Raw genomic sequence first — 18647 nt, 5'->3', positions numbered from 1 at the left:
CTATGGGTTTACGAGTTCTCTTTTTTTTGTTTTTTCAGATATTCAGATATTGTAAGAACAGGAGTGACGTTTGAAATAGTTTCATCGATCATTTCGTTTGCTTGTGTTTCTGATATCTCCTCAACTGATGACCACTCTTCTTTTTCATCTTCTGCAGCTGAGTAATATGCTGGGTCACTTTCATCTGCTTTCTGAGAAGACACTGCATCTTTACTTGGTTTTATCTCTGCAGAAGTGTTTATTGTCTTCAGCACACTTGGCGTTATAACTACACTGTCCAGTGTATCATCTCCCACTGTTTTTACAGACTTGCTCTTTTTAGGTGATACTATTTGCACTTCTATGCCACTTTGTTTTTTGCTCTTTATTGGCGTAACAGGACAGGATGGAGTTCCAATGGACGGTATCTTATTCTGCTGCAAATGATCGCTTTTTATCGGCTGGTTTACGATTAGGTTTGAGGATGCGTATGATATACTCTGTCTTATGGCCTTCTTGATTGGACTGGTTATATTTGCTACATACTGCACAGGCGATGCTGTGCTGGATGGCGAATACTTTACTGCATTTTGGGACTTTGGTGAAGCCACTGCAGATTGTTTCTTCAGTGAATCTGCATTAGAATCTTCTTGGTTTATTACAGCTACCACAGGCGATGCAGTCTTTTCCTGTACATCTGGAGCAGCTTCTAAGATAATTGCCTGTGCTTCATCTTCATTCTTCGTAAGTTTATTTTTCTTAGTTGACTTCTTCTTTTTCTTCTTTTTTGTAGGACTTATTTCGCACGGAATGTCTTTTACGTAGCTAGCAGGCATTGGACTGGGTACAGAGAAAGAGTCGCTGTCTGTATTCTCCTTTAGTTCCATCTGCATATCATTGTTTTTATCTTTATCATCAGATGCACATTCTTTCATAATTTCTGCACTGACCTCTTTTAGAACACCAGCATTATTAATTACTGCATCAGATTCCTGGTCTTTTTCTAGCCCGTTTTCTATGGACTTAAACAGAATATCCTGTGTGTCTTTTATGTACACCTGGGAGTGTGATATCTTTTTATTGTCGTGAAGTGGCTCTGTGCTATTGTAGGGGTCTATTATCTCTATGTCGTTGGCGATAGTAAAGCTTTTCAGCTGTTCTTGAATGTCAGGTATATTAGCACAGGCTCTGTATATGCTGATTTCTTCTTTTATCTTCTGGGTTATGCTATACACCTCTTTTTCATCGTTTATATCTCTCAGAGCCTTTCGGTTTTTAACACTTCCTGTTTCGGGCCTTTCTCCGATGTAGGACATCTTCTCAATGTACAGGCTTATTCTTCTATTTTCATTCGTGTTCACTATAAAGTACCCCTTGAGCAGCCTTCCATACATGGTAAGCAACGACTCAATGCTGACTGCCACGTTTTCGTGGTGTTTCAAATAGTCTAGGGCATTTTTAGATAAATATGCAGTTATTCCATTCGCTCCATCATTTATTCTGATGGGCAGATTGCCGTCTTTTAGAGCCATTGCTTTTTCGTTGTTGCTCTTCGAGCCTATCAGTTTTTCTATTTCAAAGACGTACTCTCTGTAGTGCGCCCGCAGTTTTCCTATGTTTGTGTTTTTTCGGATTATTTTATAGGGGCTCTCGGAGAGCTTGTTTTCCTGCGATGCTATTGCTTGCGTCATCACGTCGCACTGCATGATGTCACATCCTATTTCTATCCATTTGCAGCCCAGTTGTTCTTGCAGTCCCACGACCATCGGCTTGATCCAGCTTCCCATACGATTCAAAAAATGAAATGTAAAAAATTGTAGCATTAATGCTTATACGAAACGGCCATTTATTTATATCCCATCTTTTCGTGGATTTCTCTCTTTTTCTCTGCACGCATTCGTTCTCTGGTCTAATGTATGTCTCTGCGCTTTAAAGAGCATTCTCGCTAGTTGATTATTGCTCTTTATTTACCAGATAAAAATAATTTTGTATGGATAACGGGCTTTATGGAGCTGTAGAATGTATAAAAACGGAAATATTTTACTTCTACTGTGTTTATAGGTCTTCAAAGAACTCGTCCAGCTCTGTTGCTTTCTTCTCTTTCCATCCTTTTATCTCTGAGCCGGCATAGCAGTAGAGTTTGTGGCTGTACTCAAATACTCCATCTACTCTGGCGCGGGGAATGTTTACCCTGCTTATGTTCTTGTTCGTTGTTATTCTGTAGAAATCGTTGTTGTGTGATACGTACAGCGCTCCCTTTATCTTTACCACGTCTGTTATTTTTCTAACTAGCCTGTTTCCCTTCTTCAGATCGTTTGCAGACTTACTCACGGTATACGGTGTTCCGTACCCGTCAATGACAACAAGCTTGTTATCTAGCTTGCCAAAATATCTGATTGGTTTTCCTATTTCGTATGCATCTGCTGGCTCGAGCTCTCCTATTTTAGTTTTTAGAACCATTCCATCCTCGCTCGCTGAGAATATCACTTTTGTCAGCACCAGGAGATCAACTATTGCGTCTTCATGTTCTGTGTAGTCATACACTCTGTCGGACAGCTTGACTGTTATTTTCCCGTCATAGTCACCAAATGCGATTATTCCTTCGTCCTGTGTTATGTTTAGTGCTGTTATCTTTTCAAAATCGTGCTTAAACACAGTTTTAACTTCTATCTTTCCATTCTTACTGCTCTCATGCAGTGCACTCTCTTTTACTCCGCTGTTCTCCTTTTTTGGCTCATTTTTCTCTTCATCACTCTCGTTCTTTTTTGCAAAGGGGTCTTCTATCTTATAAAGCGTGCTGGAAGTTGCAATGTAGAGTATTCCATTGAGTATTTCCGAGTGTTTTACTGTTTCCTTCAGATCAGCTATTTCTGCATATTTTGTGTCTGCTGTGGCACTATCGTCTCCTCGTCTGTGCTTCACCCCTTTAAACACTTTGCCGTTCAGTAGAATTACGAATATATCTGATAGAGTGTGCACTGAGAATATTTCATAATCAAATGTGTGCTGCACTTTTTCTATGTCTTTCTTTGATGTGGCTGGCTTTGGCTGGTATGTGTCTTTTAGTGTGTTCATTGCGCGCGAGACTATGAAAAAGTTTTATTCATATCCAACTAGAACAAAACTACGAGTGTGTTCATATGACATACAAGTCTGGTAGAGCAAGTGTCTAATCCTTCCTCTCAACTAAGGAGCATATCTAATAGAGAATTTAGTGCATTTCCAACCATTGATCACCCGTTAATGTTCATCTAACCAGCAATCTGAGAGCAATAATTTATCATTCTATTGCACTCACAGGTGAATATCAGCACTAGTTATCATCTATTGGTGGTATGTAGCTATAACTGCTGAATGACTAATGCTCTACCAGTGTATCTCTATGACTCTCACTGATTGACTGATACTTCACCTCTCTACTTTCTTCTTAATATCTAATCTAACAGTAACCACCAGCTGGTCAGCTCTATAATGAAAGAAATAACGAGTATTAAATTACTCTATTGGCATATTTACAATAATTTACTAAAATTAATTCTCACCACAGTTCTGTAAGTGTACGTGTTTTCTGGAAAATTCTTGAATATGGTCGAAGCATAAAACTATAAAAGAAGTAAACTTTTTGCAGAACATGTCGTATGGCCAAGGACTTAACTCAAAAGAACTAACAGAAGTAATAAAGAAAGCAGAAGCACTAGCAAAGACCAGCAGATCATACACAGTTGATCCTGTGCACGTTCTTTTGGTTTTGCTGTCTAGTGGGAGCTTAGCAATAAAGAAAGCAATAAAAGACAACGAAGAAATAAAGAAGAGAGCACAAGAATACATAGACAATGACCAGAAGGCGCCTGACCATGTAACTCCTAAGATAAACGAACAGGAGCTAGGAAGCCTTCTGATCACTAGCAGAACCATCGCACAGAAAGAAGGAAGCGAAATAAAAGAGATACACATTCTGTACGGAACACTGAAATCGCCCAGCATACTTAAAATACTCAGAGACATAAATGTGCAGGAAATACTAGACAGAATAGAAAATGTAAAAGAGAGAGAAGAGTCGTCAATAGAAGAGTTTGCAGTGGATATGGTGCAGCAGGCTAAAGACGGCCTCTTTGATCCTGTGATAGGAAGAGACAAAGAGATCCGATCGATACTGGAAATACTCACAAAAAAAATCAAGTCAAATGCCATGCTACTAGGAGAGCCTGGAGTGGGAAAGACCGCAATTGTCAACGGATTAGCACAGCTGATAGCAAATGACCAGGCACCATCTCTGGCAGGGTGCAGGATATACAGCGTGGATCTAGGGGCTCTAGTTGCAGGCGCAATGTACCACGGACAGTTTGAAGAAAGACTCAAATCTCTCATCAAAGCTGCAGAAGAGTCAAAAAGAAAAACAATTTTATTTATTGATGAGATACACATGGTCCTTGGAGCAGGAAAAACACAGGGAGCAATGAATGCAGCTAATCTCCTTAAGCCAGGGCTTGCCTCAGGAGCCATCAGATGCATTGGAGCAACTACCTTTGCAGAGTATAAACAGTACGTAGAGAAAGACCCAGCATTTGAAAGAAGGTTTATAACGGTTTCTGTCCCAGAGCCTTCAGTTGAAGACACAGTCACGATACTCCGCGGGCTAAGAGAGAGATTCGAGTCGTACCACGGGCTGAGCATTCTGAATGAAACATTGGAGTGCGCAGCTGAAATGGGAGAGAGATACCTAACAGGCGGGCACATGCCAGACACAGCGATTACTCTCCTGGATGCAGCCTGCTCCTCTGTCAAAGTTGCCCTAGAAACTGAGCCTGCTGAAGTAATGACGCTGAAATCGAAAATATGGGCAGCAGAGATAGAAAAACAAGCAATACTCATCGACACCACAAGAGACGAGAACATAAATAACGACGTAAGGCTCTCGAGAGTGGACGAAAAGATAAGCAGTCTGTACAATAAACTAATACCGCTGGAAAAAGAGCACGGGGAGAGAATGGAGCACATTGTTAAAAGAAAAAGATTTAGAACAAAATTGGAGTCTCTAAAGACAAAACTAGCAGAAGCTGAGAGAACCAGGAATACGTCACTTGCGTACGATATCAAGTCGTTTGCTATCCCAGAGATAGAAGAAGAGCTTAGCAAGCTGGGAGAAAAAGACAGCCAGATATGCATACGCCCAGAGCACATTGCAGAGATGGTCTCAAGCATAACGGGAATACCCGCCAAAAGGCTTACGAAGTCCGAGAATAAAAGATTGCTGGAATTAGAGGCCAGACTAGCAGCCAGAGTAGTAGGCCAGAAGGAGCCAATATCTGCGGTAACCAATGCAATTATCAGATCTAAGGCAGGATTTGGTCGGGCTAGAAGGCCAATTGGATCATTTTTGTTCCTGGGGCCAACAGGTGTGGGAAAGACACAACTTGCTAAAACACTGGCGTATGAGCTATTTGATGATGAGAATGCAATGGTGCGCATAGACATGAGCGAGTACATGGAGCCGCACTCCGTCAGCAGGCTGATAGGGGCACCTCCGGGGTATGTAGGATACGAGACAGGTGGGTATCTGACTGAAAAGATAAGAAATAAGCCATACAGCATAATACTGATCGATGAAATAGAAAAAGCACACAAAAGAGTATCGAATGTGTTTTTGCAGGTGCTGGATGATGGACACTTAACAGATGGACAAGGAAGAACGGTTGACTTCTCGAATACGGTTATTCTGATGACTTCCAACCTGGGATCAGAGGAGATAATGAACTCAAATGGAGCCATGGACAGAGAGCATATGCTGCATGCAGCCAAAAGGTTCTTCCCACCAGAGTTTATAAACAGGCTGGATGGCGTGCAGATATTCAAGCCGCTCGAAATGGACAATCTGATCGACATAGTTGGCATATACATGAAAGAGATAAATGCAAGACTGGGCAAACACAAGATAGATATGGTTGTCACAGAGGATGCCATGAGAAAGATAATAGAAGAGTCGTATACGCCGGAGTACGGGGCCAGGCCAATGCAGAGATTCATTGAGCAGAGCATTGTCACAGATATTTCCAAGATATATCTAGGATTTACCGATAATAAGCCGTGCGAGATAACAGTTACATCGGTGAACAGAGAAGTGCCAGCTGATATAGAGGCAATAGAAGAGTCGGAGTACTTCAGGTACTATCTCACACACAAAGAGTAGATGCAAGACATCTCCACCAATAAATACAGTGAATAAATAATATTTACATTATTTCTATTTTAAAACTTTTTATTTAGTCTAGCAGTGAACACCAAAAGATTACTAAAGCAAATATGAACACTTTTTTATTCAGCATCCACTCTTTATTTTAAGTAGTATTTGCACAAGGATTAGAGGCAAAAGTAATGTAGTAGAAAAGTAGATGATATATTGTTTGCATATCTGTTGTACTTTATTATAATTACTTTTCGTTAGCGATATATCCTTCATAGAGATAGGAGCCTTTTGATAAAACTATTTCCATTGTTCTTTTTTTGTAGTAGTCAGACGATATCCTTAGATTGTCTATGACATCGTGCAGAAGGACTGACGTTCCTATTGCTCTTCCTAGTGAGGAAGCAGTTATTGCTGATACGTGGATGTGTGCTCTGTAGAACGTTGGGTAGTAGTGGAAGTAGACTTTTGTTTGGTCTATTTGGTAGTTGTATATTCTGAGAACTTTTTCAATTGCCTGCTCTATTTTCTGCAGAAGAGGAATGTGCTCGGCTGTAAGCTCTCTGAGCGTGTAGATCTCTGGGTTTTTGAACAGAACGAGAAGATAGAGAGAGTCCATCGTTTTTCTATCCCATTTCAGGTCAGGGCATATCAGAAACTCTTCATCTAGATATAGCACCTGCTCATTGCTTTCGGTGGTGCAGGGGATTGAGTGGCCCTCTACCTGCGCGAATATATTGTCTATCCACAGATGGTTTGGCCCTTTTTCAAGCGCCAAGGGAAGAATTTTGTTCTTGTACATGTCGTATGTCTCTCTGACCATAACTCTATCTGCTTCTGTGTACTTCTTTATCAGTGTTTCTGTGGCAGGGTGTATTATCGAGTATTTGATGCTTTCGGTTGACTCGAGAGTTCCACTCGTGAAAATATCATTCTGATGTATAACATTGCTGACCGCGGGTATCTCCAGAGAGTCATCAAGCGAGCTTTTTGTCATGATTAGCAGAGCTGTCTCTTCATCAATTTCTCCTAAAAAGACCTTGGAGATGGTTTCATTCCTGCTGTTTATGGTATTTTTCAGCTTAAATCGGTTTAACTTGCTGTCCATGAGAAGCAAAAAAATATTCGAAATTATATGCAGAGAAGATAAAGTCGAATAATGCATAAATACCGCACTAGATCTGCTAGCTATCCCAAAAACAGATAAGCACACTAATTGCAATCATTCTTCTCTTTTTTCTTCTCCACACTCTTCGGTTAGTGCTGTTGCTTTATTTTACTGTCTGAGATCACATCTAAAAGTCAGTATGTATTTACGTGTATACGCATAGAGAATATTCAGCTGATTCATTTAGTAAACAGCAGATGAAGTAATGAGTGTGCATTTACAGAAATACTACATATAGTATTAGCACAAGTGATGCAAGCATAAAGAAGTTAGAAAATAGATTCACACCGAGTGTAAGCAGTACAAACAATCTGAATAGAGCGTAAGAGTACTTCTCATGCTGAGTTTAGAGGGAGATGCAATAGCAGAAGAATGTGTGCATATAATACTGATTTGCAGTATATGCCAAAAATTTGCACAGTAGGATGAAAATAAAAGCAGCCAATGACGGCAGAAAACAGCAGCTACTTGTCGCCCGTAAACGCATCTACAAGATATCATAAGATATGGAAGCAGGAGCGTTAAAGAGCCGAGTAGTAGCCAATAGACAGATAAATGGAAAGTATTTATTCTTCTGCGTTGATCTCAGCTTCGATTTCGGATTTAACTTTTCCGTAGAACTCTTCCTTCTCAGCGGATGTCTGGAATCTACCACTTCCAATCTTGGAAGATGTATCAATGAACTTGATGTTGATGGGCTCTGCGTTGATTCCCTTGAACTTTCTTCCGACAACCTTTCTCAGAACAAGAACTCTCTTTCTTGGGCCCACAACTGACCCCTTGACCATAAGGAAGTCGTTGTTAACGTTTCCGTATCCGCAGAATCCTCCCATTGGGTTAATAGTCTTTTCAGTGAGATCGAACTCTGTCTTGCATACGGTCTTGTCCTGTCCGTCTCCCACAAGGTACACTCTCTTGTTCTGCATGACTCTGTGGTGGAATCCTGTCTGACCTGCTCTGGGAACGGAGTACATAACTCTGCTGGGGTGCCATGCGCCGATGCAAGCTACCTTTCTAAGCCCCTTGTTGGTTTTTCTTGGGAGGATGGTGGTTCCCCATCTCTTGGTACATCCCTGGAAACCCTTTCCTTTTGTGACTCCAATGATGTCGATCATCTCCTGCTTCTCGAAGCAGTCCTGGACAGAGATCTCCTTTTCAAAGTTGTTCAGCGCAAAGTCGATCTTCTCCTGGATGGTTCCTCCGTTCAGCTGCGACTCCATGATGTGGGCTTTCTTGGTGTTGAGAATCTTGATCTTTGGTGCTTGACTGTGGATCAGAACTCTGATGACATCTGCAGACTCTCTGATGGCCTGGATCTCCTGCTCAATTACTCCGTTCTTGTACTTAAGAGGATAGTTGGAGAGGGCAGTCTTCTGCGACCTGTAGTATCTTTTGTAGTATCTTCTCTTCACTGACTCGTCAATGTGCTCAGCAAGAACGGTCTTTACGTTCTTCAGTCCCTGGGGAGTTTTCTTGTATCCTACAAGGCCGAAAACAACACACTTTGGTGTTTCCAGGACAGTGACTGGGTCGACTATTTCTCTCTTGTTCAGCTTGCTGCCTTCTCTTTCTCCGACTCTGAGGACGTGGGTCATACCAGCCTTGTATGCGAAGTAGGTGGTCAGATGGACTGCCTGGGATGCATCGTCCTGGGGATATGATGGTATTGTTGGTCTTATTCTCTCTGCTCTCTTTCTGGGGAGGTAAGCGAGGGATCCGTGTCTTGGTGCTTCGTACTTTCTGTGACTCATCTTGCAGGGATAGAAAAAATTAAAAAAAATAACCAACGACAAACGAAAATAAAAAATAAGAAAGCAGAGTGAAATGTGCCGCCTGGTAACAAATGCACTGCAAGAACGGCAGAAAAAAGAGAAGTATTATAACCCGAGAAAATAGAGCAGTAGCACACACATCTAGAAGAATAGAGAGTTAGTAGAGTTTCTGCTGCATTCTGCATTCATACTAATAAAAGAGATATAGACGAGAATGCGATTAGTAGATGGCATCACCCGTAGTAATTAGTAGTATTCTTCATAAAAACTCTTAGTCTATTCTTTGTGTGTTGTGCAGCTATACTTACATGGTCATCGTATATGCCAATATAGAGAGTATTCTACACTCGTACTATACTATTCTTAGAAGAATGCCCATACTAACATCCTTACTAAGAATGTCTGGAGAACAGTGGTGAATTAAAGAGAGAGTAATATGTCTAAAAATTTTACTTATAAATCACTTGCTAAAACAAGCGAATAATTATTTGTTAATGCCTTGTTCGCTCTAACGGTTAAACTTTTGACAGTTATACCATAGATAGAACATTCTTAGCATCTGCAGTTGTGCACTGCGCATTTTCCTCTTTCGTCTGGACAAAGCACAGCAGAAAATATTTCGTAATTAAATTCTATTAGCATAATTTATTCTATTAGTTTCGACGTCATAACGTTCTTCAACAAAAGCCTATTCAATCTAAATAGTCTACAATAAGCCATGCCTTATTAATAGATACAACCGGGGCGCGACTCTTTGGCTAGCAGCCTGGACATCACTCGTGCTTATAGATTACATTCCTTGTTCCCTTCTTCTCCACCGCACACATCCATATTCTTGTTTTGTATATTTTGTATAGCTCTTTCACCAGCTCTCTAAAGTCGATTCTTTTGTCGCTCTTGAAGTAGAAAGTCAGCTTGTTCCTGTCCCACTGGTACTCTGCGCTGACTATCTCCATGCACAGCTTTTTTTCCTTCACTTTCTCGCGGCAGCTGGCCACTGCGCTTTGCTCTAGCTCATTCTGCTCGAGCAGCAGCAGCTTGTCTTTGTCGTTCGCCACTCTGTATATTTTCTTCGTATCGGTCGTTGCTATGTTGTACTTAGCCGCAATCTCATTGATATTTTCTGCGTCTATTATGTCCACAATGATAGACCCGCAGTCCTCGCCTCTGTCTGCTTCTATGATCACAAAAGCGCCTTTGACCAAAAACAGGCCTTTGTACACCCCAAAGCACCTGTTCCCGCTCCCAAACTGCACCACGCAGATGTTGTTGTTGCTGAAGTAGTTGCTGCTCTTGTAGAGGTCTACTGCGCTCTGCGTTATATTGTTGAAAATGCTAGGGTCCAGCGAGTGTCTTCTCAAATGGGAAAGATTTCCTTTTTCGGCGATGATGCTTGTGTTCATCGCCATCGAGCTGTTTATTTGTGTGTTTAGTTCGGCATCTACGCTGCTTGTTATGCTGGAAATATTCTTGTATATATTTATATTATTTAGGGAAAGACTTCTCTTCCTGCCCTCTTTCTGCTCATTGTGCGAAACCGACTGGTGGGGAAGTTTGTTGATGCTGTTAGAGCGCGTTCTGAATGAATTGCCAATGACTTTCCAGTCTTTGCTGTTCATGTAAGACCAGATATTGTCACTAATAAATGGGGACAGTGCAAATGGATTCTCCTTTTCTTTCATAAACCACAAATATTATCTACTAAAAAATAAAAAAAATATAGATAATTGGAGTACTCCATTCAGGTATCATCTGGAGAAGAAAAAGAGAAAAACAAGAGCAAGAACGCAGAGCACATCCCAGCAGGTGCAGCATGCTAAAAGCGCACACTGTGTCGAATGGCTGCACACAAGCAGAGACAAAATTTGCAAAAGAATTTCTACTGAGAGCCAGGCATGGAAAGGAAAATGAAGGGAGAAAGTGAGCATCATAAATAACTATTGGAGCAGATGCGCTGGTGTGCGTATGATTGTCTATTATGGTATAAAGATGAGAAAGAGTCTTTATAGTCTGCTACTGCGCTGAGTTATTGCTCTGTGGTTGTGGCCGTATGATTTACCAGAGTTGTACAGCGCATACTGTCTAATCTACTGTTTTGGGACTAGTCAAAGTGTATTAGGAGTGTATAAGGAATATTTATTTAATATGGCTACAATAGTAAAACTATTTGTGGGTTATTGGAATGTGCATGCTCGAAAATTAAACTATTTCCACTTTGGGATATCAATGATGAATAAGCAAAGTATAAATACAGAAGTGGATGGCACAGATGTACTGATACTGTATGAGTGGCAGAGTGCATGCTCTTAATTCTGCAGAATGTTTAGAAAATCATCGTATGCTGTTTTTACATTGGGGTTGGTTCGCACCAGCTCTCTGATTGTTTCTGTGTAGAGCATGTGCGGCCTGTTTTTGTTAAACGCTAGCTTGGCATTTGGCATGTCGCACAGCTTTGTGTATATTTTTATCGTTAGCTCCAGGAGCTTGGCGGACTGTATTATCTCCAGCTGCACAAGAACAGAGTTGAGAATCATCGATATCGCCATAAATCTGTCGTATGTCTGGCAGGAGTACTCCAGCCCTTCTCTTATCGAAATGATGAGATAAAAGACCTCGCTGGCCTCTATCTTTGTTTTTTCGCGCCCTAGCTCCATGTTGCGCAGGCACAGAGGGACTAGCTCTGTGTTCTTAAAGAATTCTATGAGGTTTTCTATTTTGTTCTTCTTAAGAATGCACTTGATGAAGCGAAGGGTGATGTACTTCAGCTCTTCTGTCTCTTCGTTCCGTATGGAAGAGTTGATGATGGGGTATAAATACAGCAGTAGGTTCGAGTTTATCACATACTCTATGAAGCTGTCTACATCCGTGAGTATGATAGATATTTCCAGTATTGTGTAGATGTTCTCTGGAATGGCTGTGCCTTCCAGCGTCAAATAGTCGTATATCGTTGTTATTTCTTTGAGAAAAACAGTCAGGATGCCAAAGCTTTCAACTATCTTGTGCTTTCGCTCATTGTTGGCTAGAAGGTAGGCCTTCAGCTGTTTTAGCGGCTCTTCTTTATTTTCGCTGTTGATAATGGCGCTGCAGAGATTCTCAAATGTCCCAGAGCTGCTGAGCATGTAAATAAAAAATAAAAACACTATTCAATAAGAAGAAAATAGCAGAGAAGTGAAAGTCTGCGAGCACGAGAATGCTCGATAAAGATCCTACCATTCAGTCTAGATAACAAGAGAAGATTTTGCATTTGCGTTCTCTGCTTTTCCTGATTGAGAATAGCCAAGAATGCATCATCTGCTATTTGTCTGCTCTGCAATTTGAGAATAATTGGCTGAAGAGTGGTGGAGAGTTTTTATTTATTTTTCAGTTGTTGTTTTGTTGTCTAGCGGCTCTTGTGCGAGCTGCTGAGGCTGCTGCTTTCATTCAAAAATCAAAGTGTGCCGATAAACAGCTAAAACGTGCAGCAAGAGTATTTCTAAGTGCATTTATTCTAATCCTTCTGCTGCCTCTGCAGGAATATGTCTTGTATCTTCTTCACTGTTTCTTCTACGGTCAGCTTAGTGTTGTCTATTACTATCGCGTCTGGGGATTTGACTAAAGGAGATATTTCTCTAGTTGTATCTAAAAAGTCTCTTTGTTTTATTTTCATTTCGATTTCCTCCAGACTTATTGGCGTCTGCTCTCCTCTGTCTTTTTTTTCCGATCTTTCTTTTTCTCTTCTGATGGCCCTCTCTTCCACCGATGCTTCTAGGTATATTTTCAGCTCTGCGTCCGGCATGATGGCCGACCCTATGTCTCTTCCCTCCACCACTGCCATGGGACACATGTTGATAAGCTTCTTCTGGATGATTTTCACCTTCTCTCTGACAATCTTGTACTTGGAAATGATCCCAACCACTGCGTCTATCCTGGGTGTTCTTAGCTCGTGGATGATGTTTTTTCCGTCTGCAACAAAGCTGTTTTCTGTGATATTTGGAGAAAACCCTTTGATCACTTCGAGTATTTTTGCATCTTCTTTCCTAATATCACTTTCCAGCTCTTGGATAGATCTCTCCGGAAATCTCTCCATAAGCACGTACGAGAGGGCTCGGTAGATCATGCCTGTGTTGATGTGCGAAAAACCCAGGGTTTTTGCCAAGAGCGTTGCGAGGGTCGTCTTACCTGCCCCTGCTGGGCCATCTATTGCTATTCTAAATTGTCTTGTACCAGAAGCGCACCCCATAGAATAAAATATTTTTAAATGCCCAACTATAAATAATACAGCCAAATTTTAAACTGCTAAAATTTTGAAGAGATTCTGTTTTACGCCGTTATCCGCAGAAGAGTGCCTTATTCTGAAGAACTGGGGCTTTCTCTCTGTCACTTCTTTAATTTGTGCATATTAGGGAAATTTGAAAAATTTTGAAATTTGCGCCAATCTGCAGACACCTCAAATCACATGATATACGCACCAAGCACAAAGCGGTAGTGTTCTATTGTTTTTATTTTACAGCTTAGTCCATGCACAGCACAGCCTACTGACCACTGGCGCCGTGCCATCTATGGCCAGACTAATAATAAGTGTTCAGATAGTCTATTTCTTTTTTTGTGAGACTCAGAGAGTCCTCGCTTGATGGCCCGGACTTGAAGAGCTTTCTCAGGCTTCCTATGCTCTTCCTGCACATGTACAGATTGGTAAATGACGGTATCTTCTTGTAGAACAAATCGCTCTTGCTGATAAGCTTGGTGAACAAGATGTCTCTGAGTATCGACTCGCTGATGTTGAGAACACCGATGTCTAGCCTCTTGTTCATCTCTCTTGATATGTTGAAAATGGAGAATATTGTGGTTAAGTGCTGTGCCAGGTAGTTGTCTCTCTGCAAAGTGAGCTCTGTGAGCCTTCTCATCATCTGCAGATCGACTTTTATCTTTTTTATCTTTTCTATCGATGTGTCTGGCTTTCTTGCCTTTCTAAGCGTCTTGACTTCTCTTTTTCTGAAGCACACAAACGGAAGAAATTCAGTTGGCACGTCTGTCTCCTGCATGACTATCTCTCTTCCCTCTATTGGCGGAGGCACTACATCTCCTATGTCTGCAAGATAGTTGGTTGGCTCTTCCTGCACTTTATCCGAGCCCGCTGATTCTTTTCTTTTTTTAATTTCGTGCTCAATGGATTTTTCGATTCTCGGAGTTGGTATGTTGCCTATTCGGCTCGAAAGAATCTCTTTTAAGTGGTGCTCCTCCTCCTCCTCCTTCTCTACGCCCGTGGTGAATGTGGGGCCCGTGTACTCCTGCACCCTCGTCAAGTCCAGCTCTCTTTCGTACAGAACATTCAGCTTTTTGTCATTTTCTATTTTCTTGCTTCGAACTCTTTTCATTCAAATAAAAAGTGCTGCTTCTAATATACCTCTTCAATCAACATTTAAAATGCAATAAAATGGAGAGAAAAGATTTGAGATAGCAGATGGCCAAAACACTTTGTGTGTAAAAGAAATGCTATGGGCAATTAAACCGTTATTTATTTAATTTCTTAAACATTTCAAAAAGCCTAATGGAGCTTTTACGTACACCACCAAAAGTAGTGCCTGAGCGAATGCTGCTTCCCTGCACACTGTTTTCTCTCTTGCACAGCCTGTTGTCTTCTTCTATGTTGTAGTTCGTTCCTGTTATGTCTACGTATTTACTGCACTCTTCCAGGCCTGAGCTCTCGTTCAGGATCGCAAAGACGCCTGCCACTGTTTTTATTTCCGACTTGTTGATTGTGGGAATGGACTTCTTCAGAAGAGAAATGTACAGACCGCCGTGCTGTATCGCCTGTGTGCGTATCTTGGCAAACAGACTTATCCTCTTGTGCTCTTCAAACTGCGATCTTTTTCCAAGAATTCCCTTCTCAATTATCAGCTCAAGCGTGCTGTTGATGTACTCCCTGAACTGCAGGTTCGGTGATGAAGATATCTCCAAAAGAACCTCCAGAAGGCCGAGCGATGTGCACTTTTCCAGCTGCATCACCGTATACTCCAGCTCTTTTGAAATCAGCAGCTTTAGATCAGACGGAACAGTGGATGTTCCTATCCCCACCTCCTTTTGGAAAGAGCGCCTTAGGAGAGAGTGGAACATGTTCTCTTTGTCCTGGCACTTGGTTATAAACAGTTTGAAGTACTTGACTGTAAGGGCTCTTTCCTGTATGTCTGCGTCTGTGAGAACGATCTTTCTGAAAAGTGTTTTTTTTGGAAATAGTGACCTAAGAAGGAAATAGAAGCTCTTTGCTATCTGAGCAGTTGGGATTGATGTCTCTATCGTGTTCACAAATAAAACGGTCTGCAGCAGCAAGAAAATGTACGTGCGCCTGTTCTTCTCTACGTTATTTGCGGAGTCAAACATTTTAGACCTGCGAGAGGCAAGGATTGCATTTGCCTGCCGGATTATCTCAGAGTAGCAGTCTGTGCTTATGTGGTAGTATATGATGTTGTGCATGTTCTCGATCTCTCTTTCGCTTGCTATTTCTAGTACCTGAAAAATAGCTGTGGACAGAATGGAGGCAGGCGCCAGAAGATGGAAGTAGCTGCTGAATATGTCCTGACGCAGCTCTCTGTTGAATGGTGCTGCCTTTATGAGGGCTTTGTTCAAGCTGGAGATCTTTTTCTCTGGGTGGCGAACGAGGAGGCCTGCTGTCTTAATAACCATTGACAAAAGAGTGAGGAAAAACATGTCGTTAAATTCTGTCCTGTTCTGGCTGCTTGACTTGATGATGAATCCTTCTGCAGATATGAACTCTTTTTTCATTGCGAAAGAGTTGAGCGAGGTTGTGCTATTTGCTATCGACATGCCCTGCATTCTATTTGCTAGGCCGTCTCCTGCCCTGTACTCTGGCACGTCCTTTTGTGCAGGCTGTCTTGCTGTTGCTGATTCGCTTATTTCTTTTTTATCTTGTTTTTTGTCAGCCTCTGTTTTGTCGTTTGCTGAAAAAATAGATGATGACGATGAAGTCTTGTCCTCTGTGTAATTATATGACATTTCTGCGAAGTTGTACGATGCTGTGGCGTCGGTGCTATACGACTCGTCGTCTGGGTCCTTCGGAGGGCTCATTCTCTCTTCGTCTAGCTCTTTCTTTTTGATGTTGATCGTTGACAGAGTGCTCCAGTTGCCTGCGTAGATATTTGAAATTCTCTCATACAGCTCTGTATTTTCCAAGTGTGTTCTTCTTTCGCACGTAAACTCATTGTCTATTGCGCTGCATATGGCCAGGAATATTTGCGTGCTCAAGCTTTCAGCCTGCGAGCACCTTGTCCCCGCATACGTGAAAAGAACAAAGCATCTTTTTATCTCGCTGCAACACGCGTCTATGAAGCCCGTGGGGTACGCTGCCACGCCCTTTTTCATCATCCGGAATATCACCTTCAGATGGGTTTTTATGAGCTTGAGAGCTGCTATCTCAAAGGAGGTGCAGAACATCGAGTAGTCTTGGATGAGATGCGAGGAAATGATGAGAGTTGTCAGGTGTTTCTCGAAGTTGTTCGACTGTGCGTACTTTTTCGTGTACTCTTTCAGAGTGTTCATGCTCTCAGAAATCTTCATGGGCTTCTGCTGCAGGTAGTGCTTGAAGAAGGAGAGTTTTTGTTCGTCAACTGTCCCCTCTCTCTTGTAGATTTCTCTGAGGAGCTTTTCGTGCTGCGGCCGCAAGTTCATGATCATGTAAACTTTAAATAATTTTCTGGGTCTTTTCTTTATATCCCAATCGAATATTAAAAAGAGGACAAGAGCCGAGAGAAAGAGGCTGGATAGAACAGAATGCAAGCGCAGAGACCAATTGTACTTTATTTTTCAAATATCTGATGAACTTCCCTTCCTGTGCATTTTCAAATATCTGTCCTGCATTAAAATTAAATTGAAGTAAATAAAACTCTGCCCTTCCCAGACACAGCTAGTCCAGAAGCACAGAAATGAACGCTCAAGAACTTCTTATTGCAGAAATAAGTGAAGACAAGCATGTAAATAGTACAGATTGTCCTAATATGGCAATGTATACATAGATGGATAGAAATAGATGAAAAGAATGCAACCCAACAAGAGAGATAGCGATGATTTATGGTATATCTGCTAAAAATACTTTTTATTGATCAAGAAAGAAGACCAAACTTCTACACTGATGTTGTCCTGGAGAACATGTCAAAAACATTCTGAACTTCTCCCAGCACACTTCGAAAATCCACCGTATTGTCCATTGGCTTAAGGGGAAGCACAATGGGGTCAAGCATTTCCACGCCCTCTGTTGCCTCGTCAACCCACAGAAACTGCTGCATGATAGAGTACTTCCATGCGTACAGCTGGTTGACAGCCGGTGCTGCTATTTCTTTAAGGATCAAAGGCACCTCTTCCGAGCTGTATATCGCCTCCACTGCATCTACGTCTCCTCTATACTCTGCGGTGATGTAGGCTATTGAGTACCCCGATGGACACACTTCTTCATTTTCCCCAATGACCAGTAGGAATATGTCTGAGTGTGCGGATGTAGAGGTGATCAGGGCCTGTTTGCTCTTTGCGTACGGAAGTGACTTGAGAATGTATACTCCTCGGAGAGTGTGAACTTTTCTTTTTATTGCATTTGGTATTGTCGAATAATATTGGTCATTGGCAATAATGCACTTGGTGTGTATATAATCGTTCTGGCCCTCTGTTCGTATGGTTAGCGCGTACTTATCTTCTTCTCTTTCCATCGACACTATTTCTGTTGCCATCCTCGTAATTCCCCCTTTTACTGCTGAGAGCCGTGCAAAGCCCTGCGATATCTCGCTTATCCCGTACTTTGGGTAAAGAAATGGAGAGTTTCCGCTCGACTGCTCTCCGTTAATTCTGGCAACGCTTTTGAAGTACGTGGTGAGCCGTAGAATGAACTCGGAAGGGTCTTCCTGCAGGTACTCATTGGAGGTGTACAGTGCCACCCCGTGCCCCAGGATAACTCTCAGAGACTGCGATATCCCGTAGTACGTGTAGAGATCTTCAACGGTTTTCCACTGTTTTGCAATGTTTTTCTTCTCTATATCGGAGGCATTGTAGAACCCCTTGATCATGCTTATGAATTTGTGCAGTTTAAGCAGCTGCAGGGGGCCGCAGAGCTGGCTGGTGAGTGCTGCTGTTTTAGTGGTGGGGATGAGGATCGGCGTTGACTCTTTGATGATGTACTGCTCTGAAATAATGGAAAATTCGATGCAGTGGGAGAGATTGTGCTCGGCGATGATTTTAATGAGCCCTTCGTCAGCTAGAAATATCTTTGGAGTAAGGTCTATGTACAGCTTGGACACTTCGTTCTCTCCAAATATGCTCACGAACTGTTTTTGTGCTGGGAACTTCATCTTCATTTCTTCTATGAACTCATTGTACCGAATGGTCCGCGAGGAAGAGCCGTATACGGGGGATACGTCCATCTGCAGTACTTTAGCGCCTGTTGTAGACAGCAGCCCCGCCAGAATGGACTCTTTGACTCCTGTGCCCAAAATAACAGCATCGTACATTTCCTTCTGTTTCCTGTTTTCCATTGTTTGTTTATATAATTTCTCTTTTTTTCATTCATTTT

The 18647-nt window shown here is 41.8% G+C and overlaps 11 protein-coding genes across 11 annotated transcripts; 1 reads left to right on the top strand and 10 right to left on the bottom strand.

Moving 5' to 3' along the window:
• Positions 1 to 8: 8 nt before the first annotated feature.
• Positions 9 to 1766, bottom strand: NEMIN01_0638 (uncharacterized protein; the record flags this gene model as incomplete). Its single annotated transcript, XM_051476580.1, has 1 exon — positions 9 to 1766. One exon carries the CDS (start codon positions 1764 to 1766, stop codon positions 9 to 11), a length of 1758 nt encoding a protein of 585 aa, XP_051332540.1.
• Positions 1767 to 2034: 268 nt separating this feature from the next.
• Positions 2035 to 3054, bottom strand: NEMIN01_0637 (uncharacterized protein; the record flags this gene model as incomplete). Its single annotated transcript, XM_051476579.1, has 1 exon — positions 2035 to 3054. One exon carries the CDS (start codon positions 3052 to 3054, stop codon positions 2035 to 2037), a length of 1020 nt encoding a protein of 339 aa, XP_051332539.1.
• A 556-nt stretch (positions 3055 to 3610) lies between these two features.
• NEMIN01_0636 (ATP-dependent Clp protease ATP-binding subunit ClpB) lies at positions 3611 to 6166 on the top strand (the record flags this gene model as incomplete). The annotated part of the gene is made up of 1 exon (XM_051476578.1): positions 3611 to 6166. The coding sequence occupies one exon, from the start codon at positions 3611 to 3613 to the stop codon at positions 6164 to 6166; it is 2556 nt and encodes an 851-aa protein (XP_051332538.1).
• A 241-nt stretch (positions 6167 to 6407) lies between these two features.
• On the bottom strand, positions 6408 to 7268 carry NEMIN01_0635 (m7GpppX diphosphatase; the record flags this gene model as incomplete). Its single annotated transcript, XM_051476577.1, has 1 exon — positions 6408 to 7268. The coding sequence occupies one exon, from the start codon at positions 7266 to 7268 to the stop codon at positions 6408 to 6410; it is 861 nt and encodes a 286-aa protein (XP_051332537.1).
• A 626-nt stretch (positions 7269 to 7894) lies between these two features.
• NEMIN01_0634 (large subunit ribosomal protein L3e) lies at positions 7895 to 9079 on the bottom strand (the record flags this gene model as incomplete). Its single annotated transcript, XM_051476576.1, has 1 exon — positions 7895 to 9079. One exon carries the CDS (start codon positions 9077 to 9079, stop codon positions 7895 to 7897), a length of 1185 nt encoding a protein of 394 aa, XP_051332536.1.
• Positions 9080 to 9873: 794 nt separating this feature from the next.
• On the bottom strand, positions 9874 to 10782 carry NEMIN01_0633 (uncharacterized protein; the record flags this gene model as incomplete). The annotated part of the gene is made up of 1 exon (XM_051476575.1): positions 9874 to 10782. One exon carries the CDS (start codon positions 10780 to 10782, stop codon positions 9874 to 9876), a length of 909 nt encoding a protein of 302 aa, XP_051332535.1.
• A 624-nt stretch (positions 10783 to 11406) lies between these two features.
• NEMIN01_0632 (CCR4-NOT transcription complex subunit 9) lies at positions 11407 to 12219 on the bottom strand (the record flags this gene model as incomplete). The annotated part of the gene is made up of 1 exon (XM_051476574.1): positions 11407 to 12219. The coding sequence occupies one exon, from the start codon at positions 12217 to 12219 to the stop codon at positions 11407 to 11409; it is 813 nt and encodes a 270-aa protein (XP_051332534.1).
• Positions 12220 to 12587: 368 nt separating this feature from the next.
• Positions 12588 to 13319, bottom strand: NEMIN01_0631 (CMP/dCMP kinase; the record flags this gene model as incomplete). The annotated part of the gene is made up of 1 exon (XM_051476573.1): positions 12588 to 13319. One exon carries the CDS (start codon positions 13317 to 13319, stop codon positions 12588 to 12590), a length of 732 nt encoding a protein of 243 aa, XP_051332533.1.
• Positions 13320 to 13647: 328 nt separating this feature from the next.
• Positions 13648 to 14454, bottom strand: NEMIN01_0630 (uncharacterized protein; the record flags this gene model as incomplete). The annotated part of the gene is made up of 1 exon (XM_051476572.1): positions 13648 to 14454. One exon carries the CDS (start codon positions 14452 to 14454, stop codon positions 13648 to 13650), a length of 807 nt encoding a protein of 268 aa, XP_051332532.1.
• Positions 14455 to 14590: 136 nt separating this feature from the next.
• Positions 14591 to 16768, bottom strand: NEMIN01_0629 (uncharacterized protein; the record flags this gene model as incomplete). Its single annotated transcript, XM_051476571.1, has 1 exon — positions 14591 to 16768. The coding sequence occupies one exon, from the start codon at positions 16766 to 16768 to the stop codon at positions 14591 to 14593; it is 2178 nt and encodes a 725-aa protein (XP_051332531.1).
• A 446-nt stretch (positions 16769 to 17214) lies between these two features.
• NEMIN01_0628 (Rab GDP dissociation inhibitor) lies at positions 17215 to 18609 on the bottom strand (the record flags this gene model as incomplete). The annotated part of the gene is made up of 1 exon (XM_051476570.1): positions 17215 to 18609. One exon carries the CDS (start codon positions 18607 to 18609, stop codon positions 17215 to 17217), a length of 1395 nt encoding a protein of 464 aa, XP_051332530.1.
• Between the last annotated feature and the right edge of the window lie 38 nt (positions 18610 to 18647).

Source organism: Nematocida minor (assembly GCF_024244105.1).
Source record: "Nematocida minor strain JUm1510 chromosome Unknown 7859, whole genome shotgun sequence".
In the NCBI taxonomy this organism is placed as follows: Eukaryota; Fungi; Microsporidia; genus Nematocida; species Nematocida minor.
This window is presented reverse-complemented; position numbering and strand designations above follow the sequence as displayed.